The sequence below is a fragment of the Strigops habroptila genome, chromosome 14, assembly GCF_004027225.2.
Source record: "Strigops habroptila isolate Jane chromosome 14, bStrHab1.2.pri, whole genome shotgun sequence".
Taxonomy (NCBI): domain Eukaryota; kingdom Metazoa; phylum Chordata; class Aves; order Psittaciformes; family Psittacidae; genus Strigops; species Strigops habroptila.
In genome coordinates this window covers 8380997-8404708 of record NC_044290.2, presented here as the reverse complement: position 1 = coordinate 8404708, position 23712 = coordinate 8380997, and the positions used below count along the sequence as shown (strand labels likewise).

General features: G+C 44.0%; 1 protein-coding gene across 2 annotated transcripts in view; it reads right to left on the bottom strand.

Moving 5' to 3' along the window:
* RAB11FIP4 (RAB11 family interacting protein 4) overlaps positions 1 to 23712 on the bottom strand; it is a 117589-nt gene that overhangs the window by 68546 nt on the left and 25331 nt on the right. For both annotated transcript variants that reach the window (XM_030506634.1, XM_030506635.1), the window contains exons 2-3: positions 9770 to 9857; positions 1834 to 1922 (exon numbers count right to left, since the gene is read on the bottom strand). In XM_030506634.1, the coding sequence (XP_030362494.1) occupies positions 1834 to 1922; positions 9770 to 9857 (177 nt within the window). The remainder of the gene's footprint in view (positions 1 to 1833; positions 1923 to 9769; positions 9858 to 23712) is intronic.

The following is a 23712-nucleotide window of genomic DNA, read 5'->3' as shown; positions in this document are numbered from 1 at the left end:
TTTCTGAACTGCACCTGAAAGACCTGGAGATTAGAGAGGAAACGATCCCCTCTGGAGGGCAGCTGCGCAGAGGAGCTGTGGGATAAGCGTGTGGTGGACAACAGTGTGCACCGTTTCCTGTCCTCTCCCCACCACGATAACTCATCTCCCTGTGGGCAGGTGGGGAAGAACCTGGTTCTGCTCAGAAGCTGCACAAATGCTGCGTTGCCCCAGTTAAAGTGGGCAAATAGAGCTGCTGGACTCTACTGGAATAGTGCTGCTGCCCACTGCACGGACCATACAGGGAGGCTGGTGGACATCACAAGCCCTACCAAGAAACAATCAGCAAAGCTTCCACCAAAGCCCTGCCAGTGTGACCGCTTCTGAACAGGGTCACCCTCTGCCCCCTTCCTCTTCCAGAGGCACAAATCTAGAACTCAAACACTGCTATCAAGATCAGCAAATACAATTCCCTGCCTTCAGGCTCTCCTGGTGGGTAAGTGGCAGGAGCGGTGCAGTTTGCAGCCACCTCACAGTTTGCCTTCAACCCCTCTCCACAGCACATCTTTGGCTGACAGCAGACGTGAAATCCCTGAGGAGTTAAGACCTAACGACCACGCTGCCTGCCTCCAAAAGAGTGCCAGAACCAGCCTACAATGGCTGCATAGGAACAGGGGAACATCTAATGTCTGCAGAGGCTGCTTGACATTTTATAGCCTCTATCATCTTACTGCAAAACAGGGAGTTTGGTTTATGATATCTATTAAGGTAACCAAGCAACAGCATGGTGGGTATCTATGTCATCACTTACACAAAAACCAAGGTGTTAGAAAGAAAGCAGCGTGATGGTGGTGCCAGCTTGCCACAGCCCAGGTACTGAGACCAGCCTGTCATTGTCAGCAAGCAAAAGGAGCCAGTAAGCCCAGACAACTCCTCCTTATTAAGAAAGTTTATGACCAAATTCTGCACTCCTGTTTGGAGTCATAGAGGGCTCCTGCCACTTGGGACAGACATCTTCTGCCGTGAGAAGGAAATGTCTCTATACTTTCTGTATGAACAGTGGAAACCATTTCGTGTAACACCATGAAGTGCTGCAACATCAGCATGCTTATCACGTCTTTCCTCAGTACACAAGTATTGCTCTCGTAATTCATCACCTGGGAAGGTAAAATGCTTTCCCTACTGATTTCAGGATCACTTGCAGTCTCATAACCGCATTGACTGGCAATCTTTATCTGAATTGTACCTTTAGCCTTAGAACTTACATGTGTGGAGGTGATTAAAACCAAAGCAAAATGAAGGAGAGATAAAGAGATGCTGAAAGGAAAACTTCACATTGTCCTGCTTGCTAGACTGCACAGACACTGCCAAATTAAGGATACAGATGAAGAAAATACGGTTTGAAAACATGCTATTCCCACCAGTCAAAATACTATCAAGGTACCAAAGGTGCATTGCTTCTGCTTCCAAACAGCTGTTGCGTCTCTGTTCATTATCTGCAGAAGGTCTCTGAGGACTTGTTCACCTACAAAGTTTGACTGATTTAATTAGATACAAATCAGTGTTTTCCACGTGTGGTGCCAGCGAGCCCGTATGCAGCATCTCCCTTCACAGCCAAATGAATACTGAGGCTTGTAAGAGGAATGCTATCCAAATCCTAAATACCAGCTGACAGCTATCCTGTGTTTAATGCAGCTTATACCAGTATATAGGAGGCTTGATAACAGTCATGCATCTAGGAAGGAAGAGTCAATAGGCCAAGTACAACAGCAGCATTTACAATGACCCAGCTACACATCACGCCACAGGCCTCCTCAGCCCACTTAAATGAGACAGAATTAGTGCTTCTCTTACCTGGTAGTAGTAATCATCATAGTGTGGTTCATAGTGTTGAAGCTCAGAGTTTTCAGGAGAAAGGACATCTTTTAGTAACTCTTCACAGCCTGACAAAGAGAAACGAAAGCAAATGGTCAGTTCTTCCCAGAGACTGTACGGATTTGCAGCCTTGGCCTAAGCCGATGTCTACTGCACATTAGCGTCAGTGAAGCTGCTTTCAGATTTTCTCTGGTCTAAGTGACAAAGGGGCAATACCTAAATGTCACAAATTCCCCTTCCGAAAGAGCTCTGACACAGAGCGCACGGTCTTTGGCAAGCAAATATCTATGCACTGCAAGTGGAGATCTTCAGCTTCTGTGTTTGCTCTTGTTAACAACCACATTAAGAGCTGGAAAAATCAATGTCTGTGTTTCCTTCAGTCCTTCTCTCATCTGAGAGAACAAATATAGAAACTCTGAACTCACCAAATGCCTCATTCCCCATTAATTACCAGTGACCGCACTTGGCATATTGGGCTGCAGAAGGCAGGAATATCAGGCCAGGTTAGTTTAGAACGACCAGCTTACAGCCTAGAGCCTACACTGTGTGAAACCTTCCCAGCATGTGCTGTACACTATCCTACTTGGAAGCTGCAATTATCCAGCAGTATTTCTCTCTTCCATTTCATCACTAACACAATGGATTTGGCTGTGACATTACACACTGATACCCATGAGGCAGGTGAGCCAGAGGAAACAGTAATGTAAGCAAGTGTGAACTGCACAGGTTTATACCGTTAGCTGATCTTCTCTCCTGGTTTTAAAATAAAGGCATAACATCTGTAGGGTGAAGATACCTTGTGGTTATGGAGTGAGTCCCTTACAAAGGAAAGGAGTAGTTAGAAGAACAGAAAAGGTGACCAGATGGAGGAAGCCTAACATGGGGGATGAGTATGTTGTCCCTGTCTCCCACACACAGGCACACATTAGAGACAGCACGTGCTGAATGAAACAACCAGTAAGATCTCAGGAGTGTCTTTTCTGCAAAGGTGACTTTCTGGAGGGAAGATGTTTGAGTGTCCAGCAACCAGTGTGCCCTGTGGGAGAGGTTTGCTTAGCATGCAAGCTGGCACAACAGCCTGGATCTCTTTGTCCTGCGGGGAAGATTTGCATGTTGTTACACTCCCATAAAAAAGGGAAGAAGAGCAGGAAATGTGGAGAGGCCATTTGCCTCTGAGATTATGAAAACACATCATTGCTACCTTGCAGACAGCTGAACCTGTTCCAACATCCGTCAAATCAACGGAAAGATGGCCACTGGCTTCAAGAATCTTAGGACTGTGCCATTGGTTTTATTCCTGTTAAGGACTTTGTTTAAAGAAAAAATTCTCTGTTGCTCTTTTTCCCTGTGAAGGCACAAATCAGAATCTCTTGACCCTGGAGGACTGTGGTGCTGGTCTTTTCTTTGGGCCACCCCTAATCACCAGGAGGGTGTTTTAGCACCCTGTTGGGAAATGCATCAGCTTTCTTACTCAGTGTTTTCCTGCAACAGTGCTAATGTATCTGACCTTTCACTCCTCTTATCTAAATGATAATCTGAATTTTCCAAGTACTCCAAGAGGTTTACAAAAAGGGCATAATATGAAGAGGGAACATTGGAGCATCTCAAATACTGTTCACATCTCTTCTTATTACCAGAAGATACTCTGGCTTGCAGCCTGGGAAATGCCAGTGAAGTGAATGAGTGTGTAACAGTCCAGACAGAACAAAAAAATCAAGGTTTACTCTGGCAAATCTCAGCATGGAAATGTTAAGGTTTGTACAGGGAGCAGCCTAATCTGGCACACACGGTGCCCTCTGCTACCAGCACCACTCTTGAGAAGAGACATGCTTGCCTAGGCTTGCAAAGCTGCCACAGTGAATATTCCAAGCTGTGCAGCAGTACATACCCGAGGCTAGAATCTGCCCATAAATAACCCACTGCAAATAAGCAAAGGAATACTTCCTGGCTTCTTTAAGGACTTCCTGCACTAAGATGTCCCATTATTGCTATAACTTCATTTTCCAGGAAACTGTAAAACTGAAAGCCACTTACATGCCTGATTAGAGATATTTCATTTGATGTCTACTTGTATCATAAGATATTAATGTGCTCAGTGTTCTCTTCCCCCTTGCTATGGTTGGGAACATTTCCTCATCTACATTTTTAGGCAGCACTTGGCAAGGAGACCAGGCTGCACCACAGTGTTAGTGAGGCAGTGGGTAGAGGCAAAGAGCTAACCCAGGAAGAGTTTCAAGTCCTCGTGTATTTAGTGCTGCAGCTACACAAAATGATGTCCCTTATGGAGGAGCACTCTGCTAAAGGGCTGATTTATATAATGTGCATTATATAAATCACTGCAGGGTGACAGAGGTCAGGAACAAGCTTGTATCTGGAGAAAGAACTAAACTATCAGATCACAAAATGAGAGCGTCCAGAAGCTGCTGAATTTTCTTCTATCCCTGGTCAGAAGCCATCTGCTGCAGAACCAGGATTCTAAGTAGCACTAAACCCACCAGGTCACTTGTACTTTCTTGTTCTAAAATAGCCAGTTAAGATTTTTCCTTTCTTGAAAATACCTGCCCAAGACTTGTAAGGAAGCAGGACAGGACCATCTCTAGTCTAAGCAAAGATGGAAGTGTTTTACAAGTAATGAAGGGGAAGACATGAGCCCTGAACTTTTTCAGTCCCCTCAGGATGCCAGACATGGCTTCTCTTAGGAGATAATTCCATAGATTTCCCTTCAGTTTCATGTAAGAAAAACCACCCTCGCACCTTAACAAACAGTCAATTTGCAAACAGACATTGTGGCCACAAATAAACACAACTGTAGCAAAGCCATTTCCTGCAAATGCTCCAAGGAGGAGATTTAACCCATAGTGCATCAGGCAATTTTCACAGGCAATTAAGCAATTTTAATACTGTAGGAAATCAAATCTGGTTAGCTAATTGAATGGAGTTAGTTTCTGGCATTTTTCCTAAGAGCAATAGCTTTTTACTTTATCTACCCTTGGATCTTTAATGGTGTATTAAGACTCACTTATGGTTTCGGGCTGTATTTAGTAAAATTTAGTTGAGTCTTAGGAAACTCTGAAGTACTTTTAAGAGTAACCAACTTCAGTTCATTAAACAGCTATAGAGCAACTTACAACAGGAGAGCTCAGCTCTTCACATTTACCTGACAGTTCTCCTTGGAGCCATCCCAAGTACCGCTCCTATCAATAAGTTACTCTTAAAAGAAAGGATAGATGCATCAAATCACCTCCAGTTCTGGTGTACTGTGAAGTTTGAGATCTATAGCTACGAGCTTAGATCATTAAGACTTTGAGGTTTTGTGTAGTGCTTGACTGATATTCCTGCATCTTAGGTATTGGTGTATACTACAAATACTGGTGTCTGGCAAATAAACTCCTTATATGACTGCAACATATCCACCTCTTACTCCATACTGGATCTTCAGGGCAAAGCTGGTACAATACTATCCTCAGCTATGGGACTGCAAATTAGATATTAAAGTTAGTTAAAAGACATGGCCAAAACTTGGCACTGGTTTTGTGAGAAATATGTTTGTTTGGAGCCTCTGAATGAAACTGTAAAAGCAAATGAAAAATACATCTGCAGTGAAACAGAAGCCAGAAATATTCTCCTTTGAAAGACTTGGTTTTGAAAAGAAAACTCATCAAATTTCATCCTGTATTATTTTCATATTCTTTCACAGCCAGATAACCTGTCACTGTCTGAGCTTCCACAACAGCCAACTTCCCCTTCTGAACATTCCTTTAGAGCTTTGGGCAAATCTGTATTCTTGGAATTTCCATCAAAACTGCTAGGAACTCACAGAGAAATGTATCCGCTTCCTAACTTTTATCTGCTCACATATCTGCTTCTAGAAGCTTTCCAGCGAGCTGCAGTGATTAGATGCCTAAAGATCCAGGGAAGCACAGAGATAGATTTTGAAGGCACAGAATGGTCTGTGTTACTGTTTTGAAGATTCAAAGGTTGCTATTGCTGCAGGTGGGAGAGGGTATAACAACTGTTCTTGTTTCACAGCACTAATGAATATGCAGGAGCTCTGACAACTCTCCACTTTCAAATATGGTAACAGAGCATAACTTCAATTTCCTTATACCTTCTACAAGATGAGGAAAACATTCTCTTGCTCCAGGAGGAGAACAGCTATACAATTTCATCTGAAAAAGTGGTGATTCTGCTAAAGCACAAAGATTCATTACTGCAGAAATGCTCTGTGCTCATGTGGCTCAGCCTCTGCCATCATGAAAGCCATTACCCTCCAATTAGTACACAGTGCTCAGTGGTTTTCATGGTTAAAATAAGCTATAAAGTCAGAATATATTTGCCTTTATCTTTTAATTCTATATTGATTTTATTCGTGCTGCACCACCAAGGTCAGTAGGGGGAGCTCACCCTTTATCTGTCAGGGTTTGCTTTGCTTTCAAGTGACTATCAAAGCAGAGAGACTATCGAAAAGACAACAGAAATCTTAAAATAGAAGGAACAGGTCAGACTTAATTAGATCCTGCTAAACATACCAAGAGCCTGGGCCTGCAAACATGTCTGACTGTGGAACAGCCTGCATAGCACATTAGAAACAACAGTTCCACTCAAGCCTTCAAGTATTACAAGTGCCAGAAAGTATTTACTGGATCAGTACAAATTCAGTACAGCAAAAATAGTCATTGACTCCACTGAGCAAACAGTAATGGATCCCACACTGACCCTGCTGAAATCAATGGGAATTGAGCTTTTAAGTGGTGATGTGGCTGCTCTCAAAGTCTCTAAGCAGTGCCACTTCTTGGGCTGTACTGGCTTTGACTAGATAAAGAGGGTACAGGTGTTATTTCATGGCAATTGCTCTCCAGACAGATGCAGTTATTAGAAATAAAGCCATGCAGTGAGCAGATAGAGAGGGCAGCTTCAGCAGGAGTAAAACCTTCATATCCTGGCACTCCAATGAAATTACTGCAAAGCTTTAACTTTGATGGCAAGCCTGTCCCTGGCTCTGGCAGAGCCTAATTGCGTGGGGAAAGCAGGCTAGGCAGCAGGGCTCAGCACAGATGCTGAGGCAAAGTCCTTTAATCCCCAAAGGACCAGCAAAAAGAAGTAAAGCTTTGCATAAACAGAAAGCAACATGCCTATCCAGTATTCCACCCCACAGACACATTGTGGGATTGTGTTCCTCCAACACACCTCTCCCCTCTAGCATAGATACCTCTGCTTGAACAAGTCCTCTCCATCACTTCCAAAGTCCCTGCTGTTAGTGAGAGTCCTCAACACATCCTTCCCCACAGCTCCTGCGACCCAGCAGCTGAAGATTAATTGTCTTTTCCACCTGATAGTCCCAGCAGCTGCTGCGGAGGTACATGACTCATGTCATAAGGTTTATCCAGCTCAGAAGCACTGAGGAGGAGGCAAGACTTGATGTCCGCTTGTGAATGAACACACCACTTCTCATTTGTACCGTGCAAGCCTGAACAATGCCCTGCTCTATGGAGGAGAGGGGCCAAGCTGCAGATTTCACATCCAGGACTTGGGGTTCCTCCTTGCAGCGAGAGCTGCTACCAGCCCATTACAGAGCACACACTGAACACTCCAATGTTTAGGATTTTTTCAGGTTCCAACATTTAGTTTTTCACTAAGATCCATACATGGATCTGAAATGCTCAAATTGACATGATGAGAGGTCAATTCTTTACCACTGAGATTTGAATCGATTGTCCTAGATGCTTCAAACCTCACGCTTTAATGAAATTCAAGGCACTGAACTATCAAAAACCCTGTGATACTGTATCGCTTCTGTGCAGTAAAATATCTCTTCAGCATATTATAAAGGCAAGCATCTATGAGACAAATTAATTTGAAGTCTCATAAATGAGAAATATGGTGAGGCATTAGGATAGTAAAGCACAAGTTTGAACAATTGGCTTCCAGTACTATGAATAACACAGCTTCATATTCCATTACTGGAAAAAAACCTGGATTTATAGTAGATCTCATTTTGCTCTATTAATCTGATTGCCCCAAGCAACTGCAATAGGCTGAGATGTCAAAGAATCATATTTATAAGGTGTTGCTGCCAAGACAAATTGCTTTTGTTTGATAATAAGCCTGTTGCTATCCCTAGGATTTGGCTGCACTGAAAAGTGAGAGGTACCAACATGATGGAGGCTTTCCATTGTGAAAGGCAGCCATACCCTTTCTGAACTTTAATATAACTAAATTCATTTTAGCTGGCAGCTAAAGACCAATAAAACTTGCATGCAAAGAGGTAAGCATAGAACCAGCTTTTCTAAAGGGGTGCTGTGAAAGCATGCCCAACAGTGTCTTATCAGAAACAGATACAACTGTTCCTGTGATGAGACACGCTTGGCACTGACACTGTGCAAGTGTTGACAATGCTAATGAAGTGCTAAGAGAGCTCTAGGTGATGCTGCAGAACTGGATGATTTCTCTCTTATCCGTTTACATATACATACTAATAATCATCAAGCATTTGATACCTATAATATGTTCCACATAAGGGCTTTAAGCTACTCATAATCTTGGAGTACAATGTATTGGAGAGAGTTTGATTCAGTCACACCTTTGCAGGACTAGACCTTAGGATATGAATACATAAATCAGTTCCCACAAGGTGAGCAAGGATGAAGACTCCCAAGGCTCCTGCACTGGGGGTACTGCCCACTGTGGATGAGGGCACAGATACTACACAAAGAGATTCTCTTCTGGGTCACATCTATCCCTTCCTGATCATATTTTGTGCATTTGTGCAGACTGTGAATCACCAGATGATCTACAGAGCTAGTGTCTTATTTAACCCAGAACCCAGTTTGCTACATGAGTACAAAGTGTCTAAACAGAAACATATAAACTTTCCTTCTGGGCTTTCTATTGCCTTCTCCTCCAACACACCAGTGTCACCTTGGAAAGTGTCTCCATGAACACGGACTGAGAGCAGCTTCTCACTGTCATTTTATATAATTATACACTCAGTCCTTGGCTGCCATAAACTTTAATTAAAATTGCTGTGGTGTTATGTTCTTGCATTATTATGGCTTCATAATCACCTCACATTGTAGATGACTTTCCAGAGGCTTCCCCTGGAATCACACTATCATCACTGTGACATTCTCCCTGTCCCTGAAGTGAAGGCTCTGGGCTGTGACAGCACTCCGGCACTTTACGAAGGACATACTATGTGTCTGGAAAGGGACAGGCTGGATTATTTTGCTCTGGGAAACTACAAAAATAATGAGCAGCAAAACAGCTGAAGTCCCTCTTCACTGTTCGCTTCTTTGCCCTTTGGGCTAAGCCGTAAAACATAATAATGTCCATGTCTTCTGTCAAGGACTGTTTCCTTTCAAAGGAGATGGTTTGATCCACCTGGTCTCTATCTTCAGGGCTCACAGAGCCAACCTGTAATTAACCTTCTTCACTCCAATACACGTCCCCAAGTACTTCAAAAACATGACTCAACTATACCTTGCAGATACCTCAAGAAGAGTATAATAGTCTTAAATTTCCTATTAGAGAAACTAAAGCCTAAGGGCTCTCTAACTTCATTTGGTAAATCAACAGCAGAACCAGATGAGAACCTGGAAGTACCAGACTTTGGCACTAGGTGCTAACCACAAAGCTTCTCTTTCTTCAGCTGCATTCATTTTTAAACCACATCACATTTGTTCTGAAAAAACTAATGGTAAACCAATACTCAACACTCAATGCTGCAGGAACTCCAGCATTGCTCACCAACGATACAGGAGATACACAGAAAGGAAAAATATACTGGCTCTGTTCCCAGAGTTGCCCTACAAACAACCACAGTCAAAAAGACAATGTCTTTGATCATCACATTTTCTGCAACCAGAGAAACATGACTGGAACTGAAGTGGATTATTTTTAAGAAACATGCACATACCTTTGATAGCAAAAACTCCGTGACAGAAGTCCTTGAAATTGATTCTTCCCAAATCATTTGGGTCCAAGTACTTTGCCAATTTTTCCACCTAAAAGAAAAGATCACAAAATGTATTGAGCTTGGTGCATCCTCTGTGCTTCAGCTGATCTGTACCTTCTACAGAAGACCCCAAGCGGAAGAATACCTGTGACATTCACTTGAATCAGCTAACAAATCTTTCTGCAAAGAGAAATCACATCTTATAGTTGCATCACCTGGTGCTGAGTAAGGTGAATGCTCTGACCAAAACTTCTGCAGCTGGGACATGTCCTTTGCGGATGTCAAGAACTTAAAAGGAGAGAATCTGTGACCCAGCCTCTCATCTTAGAGCACAGAACCTCCTTCCCTAGGACCCCTTCCTGTGTATGCAGCTCATAGGAACTTGAAACCATAGCGATCTCCATCCCCTTCGTCAAAAGTTATTGGGAAAGGAGAAAGGACAGAAATGTGCACAACCCATAGTAGCCTCATTCCCTGAAGAATCCAGACTACAGAAAACTCACTGAGCACTTGGGATCAAACAAATCTTCCTTGCCACAGCAGAGAATACAAGGTTTATATAGGGAAATAGAGATTAACAGCATAAAAAGATTCATGTGATAAGACAGAGAACGGTTCTGTTCAGTGCATTATACAAACAAGCAATGTACTTATTGCTTATAATTTCAGCTTCACAGTTGAGCCTTTCTGATCAACTACTTACCATAAATGAGATTACACTGAATTTAAACACAGGCACCAAACTGGCATTTGCCCTGAAGAAGGTCTAGCAGATTTTTCGGGGGAGTTTTGGGGAAGAGAGAGAAACGCAGTCTAGACTGGAGAGGCTGTTGTGTGTTGTGCTGTCTAGAATAAAGGGATAGAGAAACAAGTAGCTGAAGAATAAGGAGAGAAGCAGAACAGCCCAGGGAGGTGGGCACAGAGCTGGGGCACCCCAGCTGGCTGTTCTCTCTGTGACAAATACACTGCATGACATGGTGTAAGTCCCCTCGTGTCCCCGTGCCTTTGCCTGTTGTACATAGCAGGTACCCTCAAAGAGGCAGAGGCAGCCTCTTGCTGCTCATAAGCTACAGCACAACTCTGACCTTGATCTGGGCCCTCCAGACACCCCGGAGTATAAACAAGACGAGTGTAGGAGGCAGGCACGTAGGATGCTGCACAATCCTGGTGACTACAATGTGAGCTCAGATACGTCAGTCTGAGCAGCAACAAAAGCCCAGCTGGAAAGATATGCAGCAAATGAATCCAGATGACCCAGTTTCTCAATTTTCTGGTGTGTGTGGTTTTTTTACACTCTAGCAAACCCCCAGCAGTTTCTTAAAGCCCTGCAGATAATGCACTAATGTCTGCGCATGACACTTCTTCCTTCAGATTCTCTCAGTGCTTATAAATTCCCTCTGTGCCAATAAACGCCACGATCAGCCAAAGGCCTCATTTAGAACAAGCAAATGTGGATGAGAAAATGACAGAATTCTTACTCAGATGCACAATTCTGTGTTGAACGGGAAAGGAATTATTTGATCCTTATATTGAATCCTTTCCCCACTTCTTTTCTTAGGAAAACCAAAATCAGCTCATGTAGGCAGGGCAAGTAAGGAGCTGTGGGGTGAGTGCAGAGCCCATGACAAGTTAGAAACATGAAAACTTTCTTACTGGAGAAGGCTTCAACAGCTCAAGTCCTGCCAGCTGGGCAGCAGAGCCCAGATGTCAGCTATCATATGAATCAGGATCAGATTCTACATCTGGTAGCACAGGGATTACTGTAGCCCCACTAATTTCTAGCAGCAGAAGCCATGTTTCTGTTTCACAAAACACAGCCACTTCACCAGAGACGGTAGTGTGCGTTTAATGCACAGAGACTAGCTGAAAATCCTTACTGAAACCAATTAAAGAGAGACACGCTTGATAGGGAAAAGCTGGGTCAGTGTTATCCCTGCTCACCTCCACAAACAACACATGTTACACAAAGATGAAGCAGAGGTGGCAGAAATGCCTTTGCTCAAGGTGGTTTTGGGTGTATTTAAAGCTGTATAATCAAGCCAGCCACTGAGGCTGGAAGCAGCAATTTTACCTTACCAATGTAGTAGCTTAAATCTGTGGCAGATGTGTCACCTGGTGTAACTCAGCCTGGCTCCAGAGGCTTTGATGAAGACCTTGGTGTGGCCACTAGCTGAGCATCCATCCCCTCATGGATACAGCAACAAACTGCAACCAGGCACCAGTCTTCTCTGTTACAAGATCAGCCTGTAACTCTCTTTGACAAATGGCAAGCTCCCATCATTGTAATGTAAGTAAATACTATTGCAGATGCTTGCAGGGTTGCTTTAAAGAACCCCATTTCCTGTAGGTCTCTTGCTAAAAGGCAACAAATTGTGTTTTAGGTTTTAACGCACAGATTCCTGCAGCCAGCTGGGAAGCCTCTGCACTATTTAATACTGTGCTCTAACACAGTAGTGACACTGGGTGTTCCCACTGAACCTGGACATTGAGTTTATTTCTCAAAGTTGATGCAATGATTTTAGTTTACCAGTTGCTCAGCCACATGTAATTACATTTAAAAAATCAAATTAAATAAGATGTTACATGCCTGAGGGTGTGTATTATGGAGGAACAGTGAATATGTTCACATTTAGGTGTAAGCAACGTCTTAACAGTAAATGAAATTATCACCTGAGCAAAGTGCTTCAGTCTCCAGTTTCCTCTACATCCAATTTTACAGGTTTTCAATTAGATTTTAGAATGCAAATACCTGACATCAGTGCAGGAGATGAAGAAGAATTTACAGAACAACCTGATGGAATTAATGACACTAGTGTTCACATCTTCAGCCAGTGCTTCCAGCAGAGGTCAGAGGCTACAATGATTTTGATCAACTGGATAGATTTAGGTGGATACTTGCATAGAGTTTGTGCATTAATATACACACGTGTTGTAAATAAATCTCTGCATATTTGCACAGAGTTTCGAGCCTGTAGCGCACTTGATTACGCACTTTTACCAGTAGCTTTCTGCTATAAGGCAAGAAGCTCTTCCAGACCGAAGGCATTACTTAAAATTAAGCTCAATTTCAAGCTTTGGCCAAATAAACTATGTCATCACAGCTACCCCTAAATCTTCTCTCCCGTCTATACTGTCAACCATCCTTCTGCTTCACTTTGTAATGTCCTACCCTCCTCCTTCTCAGAAAGGGTTGACTCCCAGCAATGAATCAGAAGTTGTCGTATTTATTTATTGCCTTGGGAAATGTTAAGGGCTTGTCAGCCTCACTGCCAGGCAGTCAGCAACCCCTGGGCTTACAGCTCTGGTAGCCTGCGAGCACATGAGGAAGCAGCAGCCCTTCAGCCCCATCAATGCATACAAGAGCTTAATATCATAAGCCATCATGATGAGTTAGAGACAGTGTTTTGAGCTGGGGACAGACACTTACTCCTGCATTGCTGCACAAAGCAGTCCCCCACCATGTGGGACAGCACAAACAAGGTCTGGATTGCACACTAGTTCTTCATTGTAGGACACACAAAATTAGCTGCAGGCTCAATAATCTAGGTGGTTCTTTTGGCACTGCAAGGGTCTCTCTCCTGAACCCTTCAGTAGACATCCAATAGTCTCAGAGAGAAGACATAAATCATTTTTGCTTTGGGAAACAATTGGAGAAAACCAAACCCTCTGTCTCTATTGTTTAACTTGCTTGGATGAACAGATGATTATCCTTTCAATAGAAGCATATTTCTCCATTGTAATAACAGGTCACTTCAGCTAAAGCATTTGCCTTCTCTCTGTTGGGCTTCCCAGCTATAAGGCTGCACTGCAAGGAGCAGTCCCCTGCTGCTTTCTGACACACAGGAGTAGGCTAGCAACACTTTAAAGAGTCTCTACAATGAAAAGAAAGGGACAAGGTTCAGTGTGAAGAAACAATTTTGAAATCAAAACTGACCAAGGCAGACATGCATATGAACGAGCAGGAATTAGGAGTACAAAACAGTGGACAGTAAAGTGAGGCAGTGTGAAAGGTCCCCTCCTATCTCCTCCATCCACATGAGAGCACCAGCTGTGGGGACAGACCCAGCCTTCACTGCAGAAAGTAAATCCAGAGTGCCCTTTGAAGAGCCCCCTGTAGCCACACTGCCTGGGGCAAAACACGTCTGAACTGAAGCACCTGCCTCCCCGCCAAGGATGCACACCAGGAACCTGTGACTAACTCAGGCACTGCTCAAAACAGAGCAAGGAGCCAGTCAGAGGCACACACCGAGGTGTGCATGGGAGCGGAGTCACTGCAATCTGCTGCTCTGACTAGAGGGAACATTTATTAGCCTTTGCTCAAGCTAATTCCCTTCCCAACATTCCTGAGCATGCCTCCTGTCCCAGGACTCGCAGTACCTCAGAGTGCGACCACATGCTCTACGTGACCAGGCATCTGAATGACTGTTAAGAGAAGAAGGGAAAGGATTTTTGCAGCAGGAGTGCAGGAAGGGGAGGAAGAGGGCAGGTGACAGGCAAACCTTGGAAGAGATTTATGGAAACTGACCTTTTCTTGCAAGTGAGTTCAATTCAGGGGCATCTCCCAGCCAAGGAACCCTCTCAGGATCCTGGCCAGCGCTTGTGCTGATGCTGCCAAAAGAACTAGGTATTTTTTAATAGTAAAGATTTTCTGACTGGACCTGAATCCTGCTCCCATTTCCAGGCAAGAAGAAACTCAGATTTCTAGGGACCTCACTTAATTTTCTTCAAAAACTGACCAGCACTTAAAAGATCTTGTTAACACAAAGAAAATTTGTTAGATTTGGAGGTAATTGAGTTCTGAGGGACCCCACATTGGTTCCACCCACTGAAATCTTACAGCAGGATCTGTGTCACAGCCAGAAGATGCCATCTGAAATAAACAACTCGCCTCGGCAGTTCACCTTCATACTGCAGGAGCCTGTGAGCACGTCTCACCCTGAAGTGCAAGCAGGGAGCATCTGGGAGCTGTGAGGATGGCAAGACAAGCACTTGCAGGAAAGGTGCTGCTGTGCTGTGGCAGGATCTCCTGAAGCAGGAGCTTTTGTGAGAAACCTCAAAAAACAGCAAAGGGAGATTAATTATGTAAATGCTGCAGAGTGGAATTAGAGATGTGCCATATCAGAGATGCACAGGCTAATGGCTGCTCAGGAGACCCATTAGTGTGGGATACCAGTGTCTCTGTTGGAATTTGGTAGGATTAGTCCGTCTCTGAAGCTATCTGGTGTTTGCATCCACAGACTGGAAGCAAATACAAAGCCATGATGATGACATTTGCAGATGACAGGCTGATAAATAACAACAATGCAGACAGTCTCACACTCCTCTGACTAGCTTTGCAAGTGAAGCCCATGCAGACAGAATATGTTTTAAGCACAGCCAGGCAATGTCACAAACCAGAAAAGAATACAGAAGAGAAGGAAAAGAAGTAGCAGATTTACTGAGATGAGGACTGTCTTTTAATGAGCTGGGATTTATAGACTCAGGGGAGAGGAATGAGGCTTCTCTGTGAAATTCTGGCAATTCTGGGAAGCAGAGCAAGATGAGGGGATTTATTTTACATTGCATTAGAGAAACCAATACTAACACAGTTGTGTTTCTTCACCCACTTCCATTAGAGATACTGAAGACCCAGAAAGGTTGCAGAGAACTGACATAACATTCACATGCTGTGGAAACACCTTCTGCAGCCAAACTGAAGAGTTTTCTCTGTTTGATTTGGCAAGAGGGAGACCAAGTGGCAATTTGCATCTTCTTCCAAATATGAATTGAGTCCATGGAGCCTTGATCCAGTGGGAGAAAAATATCCACCAGTTACCCAGATGAAGAAAACATCCATGATACAGCATTTTGCTGAGTGTGTGAAATTGCATCAGTGAATTATAAAGTCACAGAGAGGAAGAGGTGGTTTCAGAGGCACTGCAGGTGGTTGAGTGCATTCAAAGGAAAAAGGGAAGCTTCTAGTGTTCATGTGTTATTAATGCCCTGCATAAGCACTACCTTGACTCAGGTGGGTGACAGATGGTGAATGCATTGAACTACTGAAGTGGGAATGGCAGAGCACTGCAGATCTGCAGCACACATGGGGTCAGCTCGTGTCCCTGCTATCCTTCAGGAATGCAAGGGCAGCAAGTGCTCCACATCTGCTGGGACACACCTGCCTGTTCCTGGTGGAGAAGCTTTGGAGCACAGAAGTGGCAAACAGAGGAGGAGCACAGCTAATTGCCTCTGCCAAGCTCATGGGAGTGCTGAGGGCAGGAGCTACAGGATTCATGTCACACCCTCTAGGGCAGGACGGTTTAACTGTCTAGACCGAGATCCATGCTGCTGGGGAAAGAGATGGTATTCAGTGACCATGGGAGTCAGAGCTGCAAGTTTACCAGTAGCATGCTGCTACCAGCAAATGATTTCATCTGCTTTGGCTTCTCCTTCTTTAAAATGGCTATGGCAATACTTAAACCACATCAGAAGGGCAATGTAAAGGTGATGATACCACAGAAGACAATGGAGTCTGCACTAAGCTGGTCCATGCTGTAGGTTATTGGGTTTTTACCCTGTCTCACTTGCCCTCTATAGTCTGCCTTCTAATTTCTCAGCACTATGGAGTGATGTCTGTCACCTCTTCATACATCTGCTTTATTCTACATGGAGCACCAAACACACAAATGATTTGGCCTGATACACAGGCCAATACACAGGTATTACTAAACTCTACTGTATTGTAATGAAACTTGCCCACTGGGCAGACCCGTACCATCATCTTGTTTCCTTATTCTATATCAAATAGCATTTTATTATCTTCTGACAGTGAAAGACTGAGCCATACAGTACTGCACAGAGAAAACAGACCGCATTAGGGACAGATTTGTTTCAAGCACTCTAATATGTCAATAAGCTATTAAGAGAACATAATACTCCATGAACCTCAGTGAACACGTGTGTAACCGGCAGTGCCAGGAAAATTGATGCTATGATTTCTGTTCTCTATTGAGAAATCACTTGCAGCCTTTAATACACATGATCACACAAGCCTACTTTGGGATAACAACAAATACAACTCTTGCCATATTACATACCCAGATTTTGTAGTTAACACTCTTAGACTTAGGATTTCTAACCACAGCTGAGACCCAGAAGTTGTTACACCTAAGGAACCCCTTCTCTTACACCATACAGCTCACTGGTTAACCTCTTTATTACAGAACAAAACATTTAATGACCACAGAGAATCACCAAAAAAATTGGAAATTAACTATGTGAATAGCTCTGACTCTGACCATTGCCTGGAATTAAGAAGTTTTCAGAACTTCCTCAGAGCACACATCCCAAAGAGACTGTTCACAGTTACGGAAACTACTTTGCCCCATCCTATCTGCAAGCCAGAGACCACCAAAATCCCGGTGAGGTTTTCCTCTGCCATCTACACCTTTGGATGCATCAATTGCTTATACAGACAATACCACTAGAACAGTATTTCTCATTTGTTTTGTCCCTCCTAACATAAAGTAGCAGCTGACAATGAGCAAGCACCAGAATCATAAGACCAGCATCTCTCTTCAGACTCCCCCACCACCCATGATCCTGTATGTGAGAACCTCTCATTTAAAGTTACTTAAACAGAGCTGATTTGAACAGGATTCTATTTCCCTCCTTCCCTCTGACGCTGTGTTGCAAAACAAGACATTTGGCTGGGCCCACCGATCTTACAACAGTCTATGGGGAATCCCACACAGTCTGGAATACCATGGGAACAGAGAGAAAGGTTAAAAATATGCCAGAGCCATCTGCTCACTCTACAGTGATTTTTTTGTGTTGCTCTGGAAACAAAGGGTTAACGTGTAGAGCTGTTTTCCTAAAACCACCAATTCACTCACTTGCTAAAATAAGCAGGGCTGCATTAACACCTTCTCCTCCACTGCCACCAGAACTGAAACCAAGGCTTCCTGGGAAACAAGGCTGTTAGCAAAAGCTGTGACAAGCTGAGACGAAGCACAGCCCATTATCATCTCATTCATTAGCATAAGTCAAATATGGCATTAAATAGCCAAGATTTCAAGAGATGCAGCTGGCAACTGGTCATGTGGGTGCAGCATGTTTTGTCTTTAAACAACGAGGAGGAAAATATTTGGGTAACATCAGGCTTATCTAGAAGCGATGCAGCATGGATTCGTTTTTAGGCAAAATATTCTTCCTCTCGGCAGCTTGTGGTGCGTGAGCCTGACGTGATTGTTCTCATCCACACAAAGGGAACTTACACAGAATAATGCTTTTCATGGCTTTCAGCTGTGAGACGTCAGCCGAATGGCTTCTACTCTAGAAATAATTATCATTTTTGAAGTAAAACTGGGGGGAGAGGTGGGCACACAGTGCCATTCATTAGCCAACATCTTCTCAGCGCCTTCCTTGCTGACACATCTGCAGTCACGTTTTAATTGAGGTGTTGTCACACGCAAAGAACAAACAAAATACCAAAGACCGGCAGAAGAGGCTGGAGAGGGTGGGGAGAACAGAGCAAGTCTGAACCATGACTGGTAGGTAGGTAGGTCACAGCATACAGCTCACACATCCCCTATACCAGTGAAAACACAGTGCCTAAAGCCAAAGGGAAGCTGCAAAAAGAAAACCACCAAAGCAGAGCCTAAAGCTAGTGCCACTGCTACAAGCATGCTCCAGGCTTGTGCTGAAATCCAGGCACTGAATCCAAACTGCTTGGCTTAAGCAAAATCAGCACCAGACACTTTTCTGCCAGCCATACGATGGCACTTCATTTGTTCTTCTCTGATTCACAGGTCAAAACCACGGCTAAGTGCAATGGCAGACCCCTGAGACACGGTATCACCCAGTTCTGTCAGCATCACCCTTACAGGCTGGACTTCAAGCCTTAAAGATCTGAAGCAAGTGTTTCAGCCAGTCACTTCTCTTGACTGTGTGCTTTCATTGTTACTTTCTCTCCTCAATGCATAAAACTAACTAAACAATAGCAACCAGAACACAGCCCAGTGTTTCACACGCAACATCTACATTCAAATACAATTTAGATTGTGGTCTGAGAGGCAGCCAGACACCTGCCCAGGGCAGCACAATTTGGGCATCCACAGCTCTAACCCGGTCTCCTGAAATCAGTTTTGAACCCAGCTGTTAGAAGGGAATGTGGTCAGCTTTTGGCATGCTCACAGATACAGAGGATGAAATGTAGATCTTGAGATCTGATCTCAAATGCAAACGCCTGAGCGGCAGTCCTGAAATTAAAATGAATGAAAGAAATTTCATGGCAAATTAATGCTTTGACACAAATCCTGAGAGGAATGAGTACTGGATGCATTCAGCATAGGGAGACACACATTAGTTACGATGACAAACATCAGGCAGAAAGGTATAATTAAAGGAAAAATCTTCCACTCAGTTGAAGAGAAAGATGCTTAACCTTTCAGAAGAGTGTGGCTGGGACATAACGTCCTTCCTCAAAGAAACAGAGGAAGTAATGTGCAGAACCACTCACTATGGTGGGATAATTACCAAGCCTGAAATGAGGTTGACAGGTTCGAGCAGCAGCTGACTCCTCTGACGTCAGGAGAAGGGAAGCACAGATAAGCAGGCTGTGACAGCGGCGGCACAGCAGGAGCCGGGACTGCTAATGCTGAAAGAGCACAGAAATGAGCCCCACCAAGAGCTCCCAGGGGCTGAGGGAAGGAGGGAGCCCTTGCTGCACCAGCTCACACAAACAGGCAGGTTCCTGACCAGGGCACTCACAGCCAGCAGTGTTAATCTAGTTCCCCTGTACCTTGTTGGAACTGCCAGCTCCAGGCAATATAATAGCCCAGAAGCCTCCTCATTCCTCCCATTCCTGTGTCCTGAGCAATTCCCCCATACAGAAACACATCATTCAAACTGCAAAGAGGGAAATCTTTACTGCATAAAATCACACGTAGAAACCCACATTGCTCTTTGATCTACACTGGGAAAGACATTAGGAGGAATGATAATTACCTGGTATTTTTGTGTGGAAAGGGATAGATGAGATACAAAGCCAGTGTGCATAGAAAATGCATGCTCTTACCAGCCTTAGAAGCTGTACAAGGGTGCTTCATTTACAGTTCTTCCTATACTCTGCATCCTCATTAGCCTTTACAGTCTGGTTGATATTAGTACTTAATGGTTAGAAGAACGCTGAATGGAAGAAAGATCCAAAGCCTGATGCAAAGAGAAAGGAAATAAAGGTGCACAGCTCTGATGGAATTGTACTTTTGTGTTTTAGAAGTGTGCCCAATTCAACTGTTATCAATTAGTTTTGGTATTCTAAGAATCTCAGTGAGGGACGGGACACAGTATTCTCAGCTAACTGTACACACTATTGAAAAGATAGTATCTGATGCAAAGGTAATTTTCTCTGCTGGCATGTGATTTTACCTTCTCTTCTTATGCAGAAACAGATGGACTGTAAAGAGTGCTGGGCCCAGTGACGAAGAATGGCAGATTTTGAAACAGAAATTTGGCTAATGGAAAACCCTTACTCTCCTGAGCAGAAATATGAGCTGGACTGTGGAATCACTGCACATGGAATCCAGGTATTTGTGTGATCACCCCACAGAGGACACCAGCTAGGTACAGCATCTTGATTTTAGCTGAACACCACCCCGTCTAACTTTCCTGTGTACACAAGGGACCAAGCCCCACAACAGGACCAATAACCAGCAGTAACAACACAGCACTCCACGAGCCCGAGATTCAGCCGCTCCTCACTAGTCCTGTACTCACACCACCCTTTGGTCTACACCAGGAAAGCAAAGAGTGGTTCTGTGGTGACCTCCATCAGCTGAACAAGTGCATCTCACAGGCTCAGGTAAGCAGGTCACTGTTCCCAGTCCAGCTGTCAAGCAAGGGAATAGTCATTAGAGAGGCATTTCTGTCCAACTGCACATGGGACTGTGACTGTTCATGCCTGTGCGCACAGCTCAGGAGTCCTCAGGGCTGTTCCTGTTGTGTGAAACGGTTTCCACCTAAAGCCTTTTAAGAAGTTATTGGTTAGGTTTTGCTCATTTCTACTGCTGCCTTTTTCAACCAGCTTTTAATAGGGACATATGCTTTCATTTTCTGTCAATGTGTATTTATTAGCTCTGAGTCGTATTTTTTTATCTTTTACATCTCTTGATGCTTTATCTACCAGTATGTGAATTCATTTTCCCCCACAAACAGCTTGACGAAAAAGAAGTAATTTTTATTTTTCCAGCTAACACACATTCCCTGTAGGTATTATGACAACACATCACCACAGAGCTCCAGACAGTGAAAATTAATTGCTTGGAAAGCAAAACCAACTAACTCTTTCATTGTAAAAAGAGAATAGACACTGTTTACAGTGAACCAGGAGAGCTTCTCCCCAGATGGACCCTCAGAAATAAGGTAAGAATTGGTCAGTGGAGCTCAAATTATTATCTCCAGTGTAGAACATCCCCCATCCACTGCCAGTCAATTTGCAGCTCTGCTTTGGAGCAGCTATACAAGAGGAGAGGGGACTAGTTTATCCTTTTCACCACACCTCACCCCAATTCCAGGTGTAACACAGAGTAAAACATTATTTCTGAACTAGCTGGGTCCCTTTAAAAAATCAAGGTGCTTACCTACCCTTCTTGGCCTTTCAGGTCACTCCCTCTTCTTCACAGTTATCAGTTTAAATGCTCTTGACAATTTATCGATCCCCTGTGAGATCCCTAAATAGGCAAAAACTGATTTCTGTGTATTTGCCAGACCTTCCACACTGCAACTTCTCTCAAACACTCAGAGCTGCTGCTGCTTTCTCTCAACCTGCCAAACTGTGCTTGTATCTATTTTCCTCCAAATAAAGATGTCTTGTTGGAGTGACAATCAAGAGGATCTGAGAAGCCAGCCCACTGCTAATAGCTGGGCATGTCCCAGCCACAAGAACCACAGGTTACTCCTCATGCATTTCCAGGGGCACAGTTTCTGATGTGTGCTATCTGCAAATGCACAGAAGACACTTGTTACAGTAACAAGGATGCATTTTACCCTTCAGTGATAAGGCTGGGCAAAGCCCTGTAGCAAAGGCAGATGTATGAAACATGAGGTGGGATGCTGAGAGTCTGAAAGAACAAAAGGAGTCTTCTGAGAACACCTTTCACTTGGACCAGTTCAATAAGGGAATGCTCACTGCACAGTGTATAGTCGGTTTCCTCACTATGGAGTAAAGTTGATAGTTTCCTGGTTTGTAACACCTGAGTTAAACAGCCAGATGTTTTCACATCTGTGTAGCAATGACTGTGTCCATCTGACACTGCTGATTGTGGCAGCACCTCACCTGCAGACTGACCTGCTCAACAGCCAGCAGCTGCTGTATCTCTTACTCTACTGGTTTGGACAGGATCCATGCACTTCTTGTAAGAGTAGGAATAACAACCTCGTGGCAAGGTGTACAGGAATTACAGAGATGGGCATCCCGCCAACGCTGGCTCTTGGATGAACCAGAGATAAACACAATGTCATGGACAAATTGCACCGTGTGTCCCATCAGCAGGACAGTTCTCTGCAGTTCTCTGTGTAACTGTGGTGGGCTGGAGCTGCCAAGGGTGGGAAATGTGGAAATGGTCCTGGAGGCACCTTGTGGTGTTCTGTGAGCAGTTTGGATGAAGGTGATCTAGAACCGGGTAACTGCAATTCACATGCATACATGTAAGTTGACTCACAATGAAATGCTGCACCTGATGACAGCTCAGCCTTGCTGTTCTTTCTGGGTGTGAATTCACATTTCTCACAAATAAAGATTGATGCATTTTTCTAAATGACCAAGTGCTGCCTTACCTGCAAAGTAAGGTATCAGTGAGGAGGGTATGGAGGTAATGAGGCAGCCATAGAGCCATCACATCGTTAAAAGCTCCCATCACATCAGACAGGGTTAACAAGGGAGGGAAGTAGACAGGATGGGAAGCAGTTCCCTTAGCACCATACTAAACCTGACCTTGAACAAAACCAGAAGCAATGGACTTGACGCAGGAACCACTTGTACTATATTATACAGTGAAAGTCATGCTAGAAGAACTTAATGGCCATAAAATCTATAAATCACCAAAACCACATGAAGGTATCTAACTCTCAAAAGTGCTTTTGCAATAGATTTCCAAACCGTGGCAAACAACATTTAGCCCCTTATTTGAGAGATGCTGGAAGGCATCATGATGACTCGGGACTTAAAACAACTTGTCTCATACCAGGACTTTAACCTTCTCTGTAATGATATAATTTCCAGTGGCGCCATCCGTCAGATATGGTCCAGCAGTCAGGACTCCCTATACTATAGGACATCCTCCACCTTCACTGGTCCAGAACGAATCTCTTTACAGCCAGGGCGTCAGAGCCTCATTAGGCAGGACCAGTACAAAAGTGAAGTGCTGAGAATTACAAACAGGCACTTGTTTTGAACATTCATACTTGCTGGGTTCAGTAAGCACCTCCATTGCTTTGCAGATTTAGACGGGATGAGGAGCCACAGAGCAGGACACTTGCTCTGAGTTTACAAAATAGCTTTTCTTGCTCAGAGTTTACAAAATGGTTTTGCCCTTTACTGTAATAGGAATCCCTCTTTCAAGGGACCACCAGGAAAGCCTTGCAAATGCCTCTCCAAACACCGCCACCAAACCAGAGCCTGCCCAATATAACTCTGTGCAGGTATCACTGGTCTCTTGCTGAACCCTCCCTGCATCCATGTCTCTTTGAACACCATCAGCACAGCTCTTTCATGTAGTTTGTGTCCAGGGATAAGATCAAGGGAAGCTCTACAAAAAGGAGTATTTTGTCAGTGAAAAAAGCAGGGCACCGTCTCTCTGGCCAGCAGTCAGAGAGCCATGAGCTGGCAAAGGAAACAATTCTCCTGCTCCAGGGTGTATGGATCTTGATGA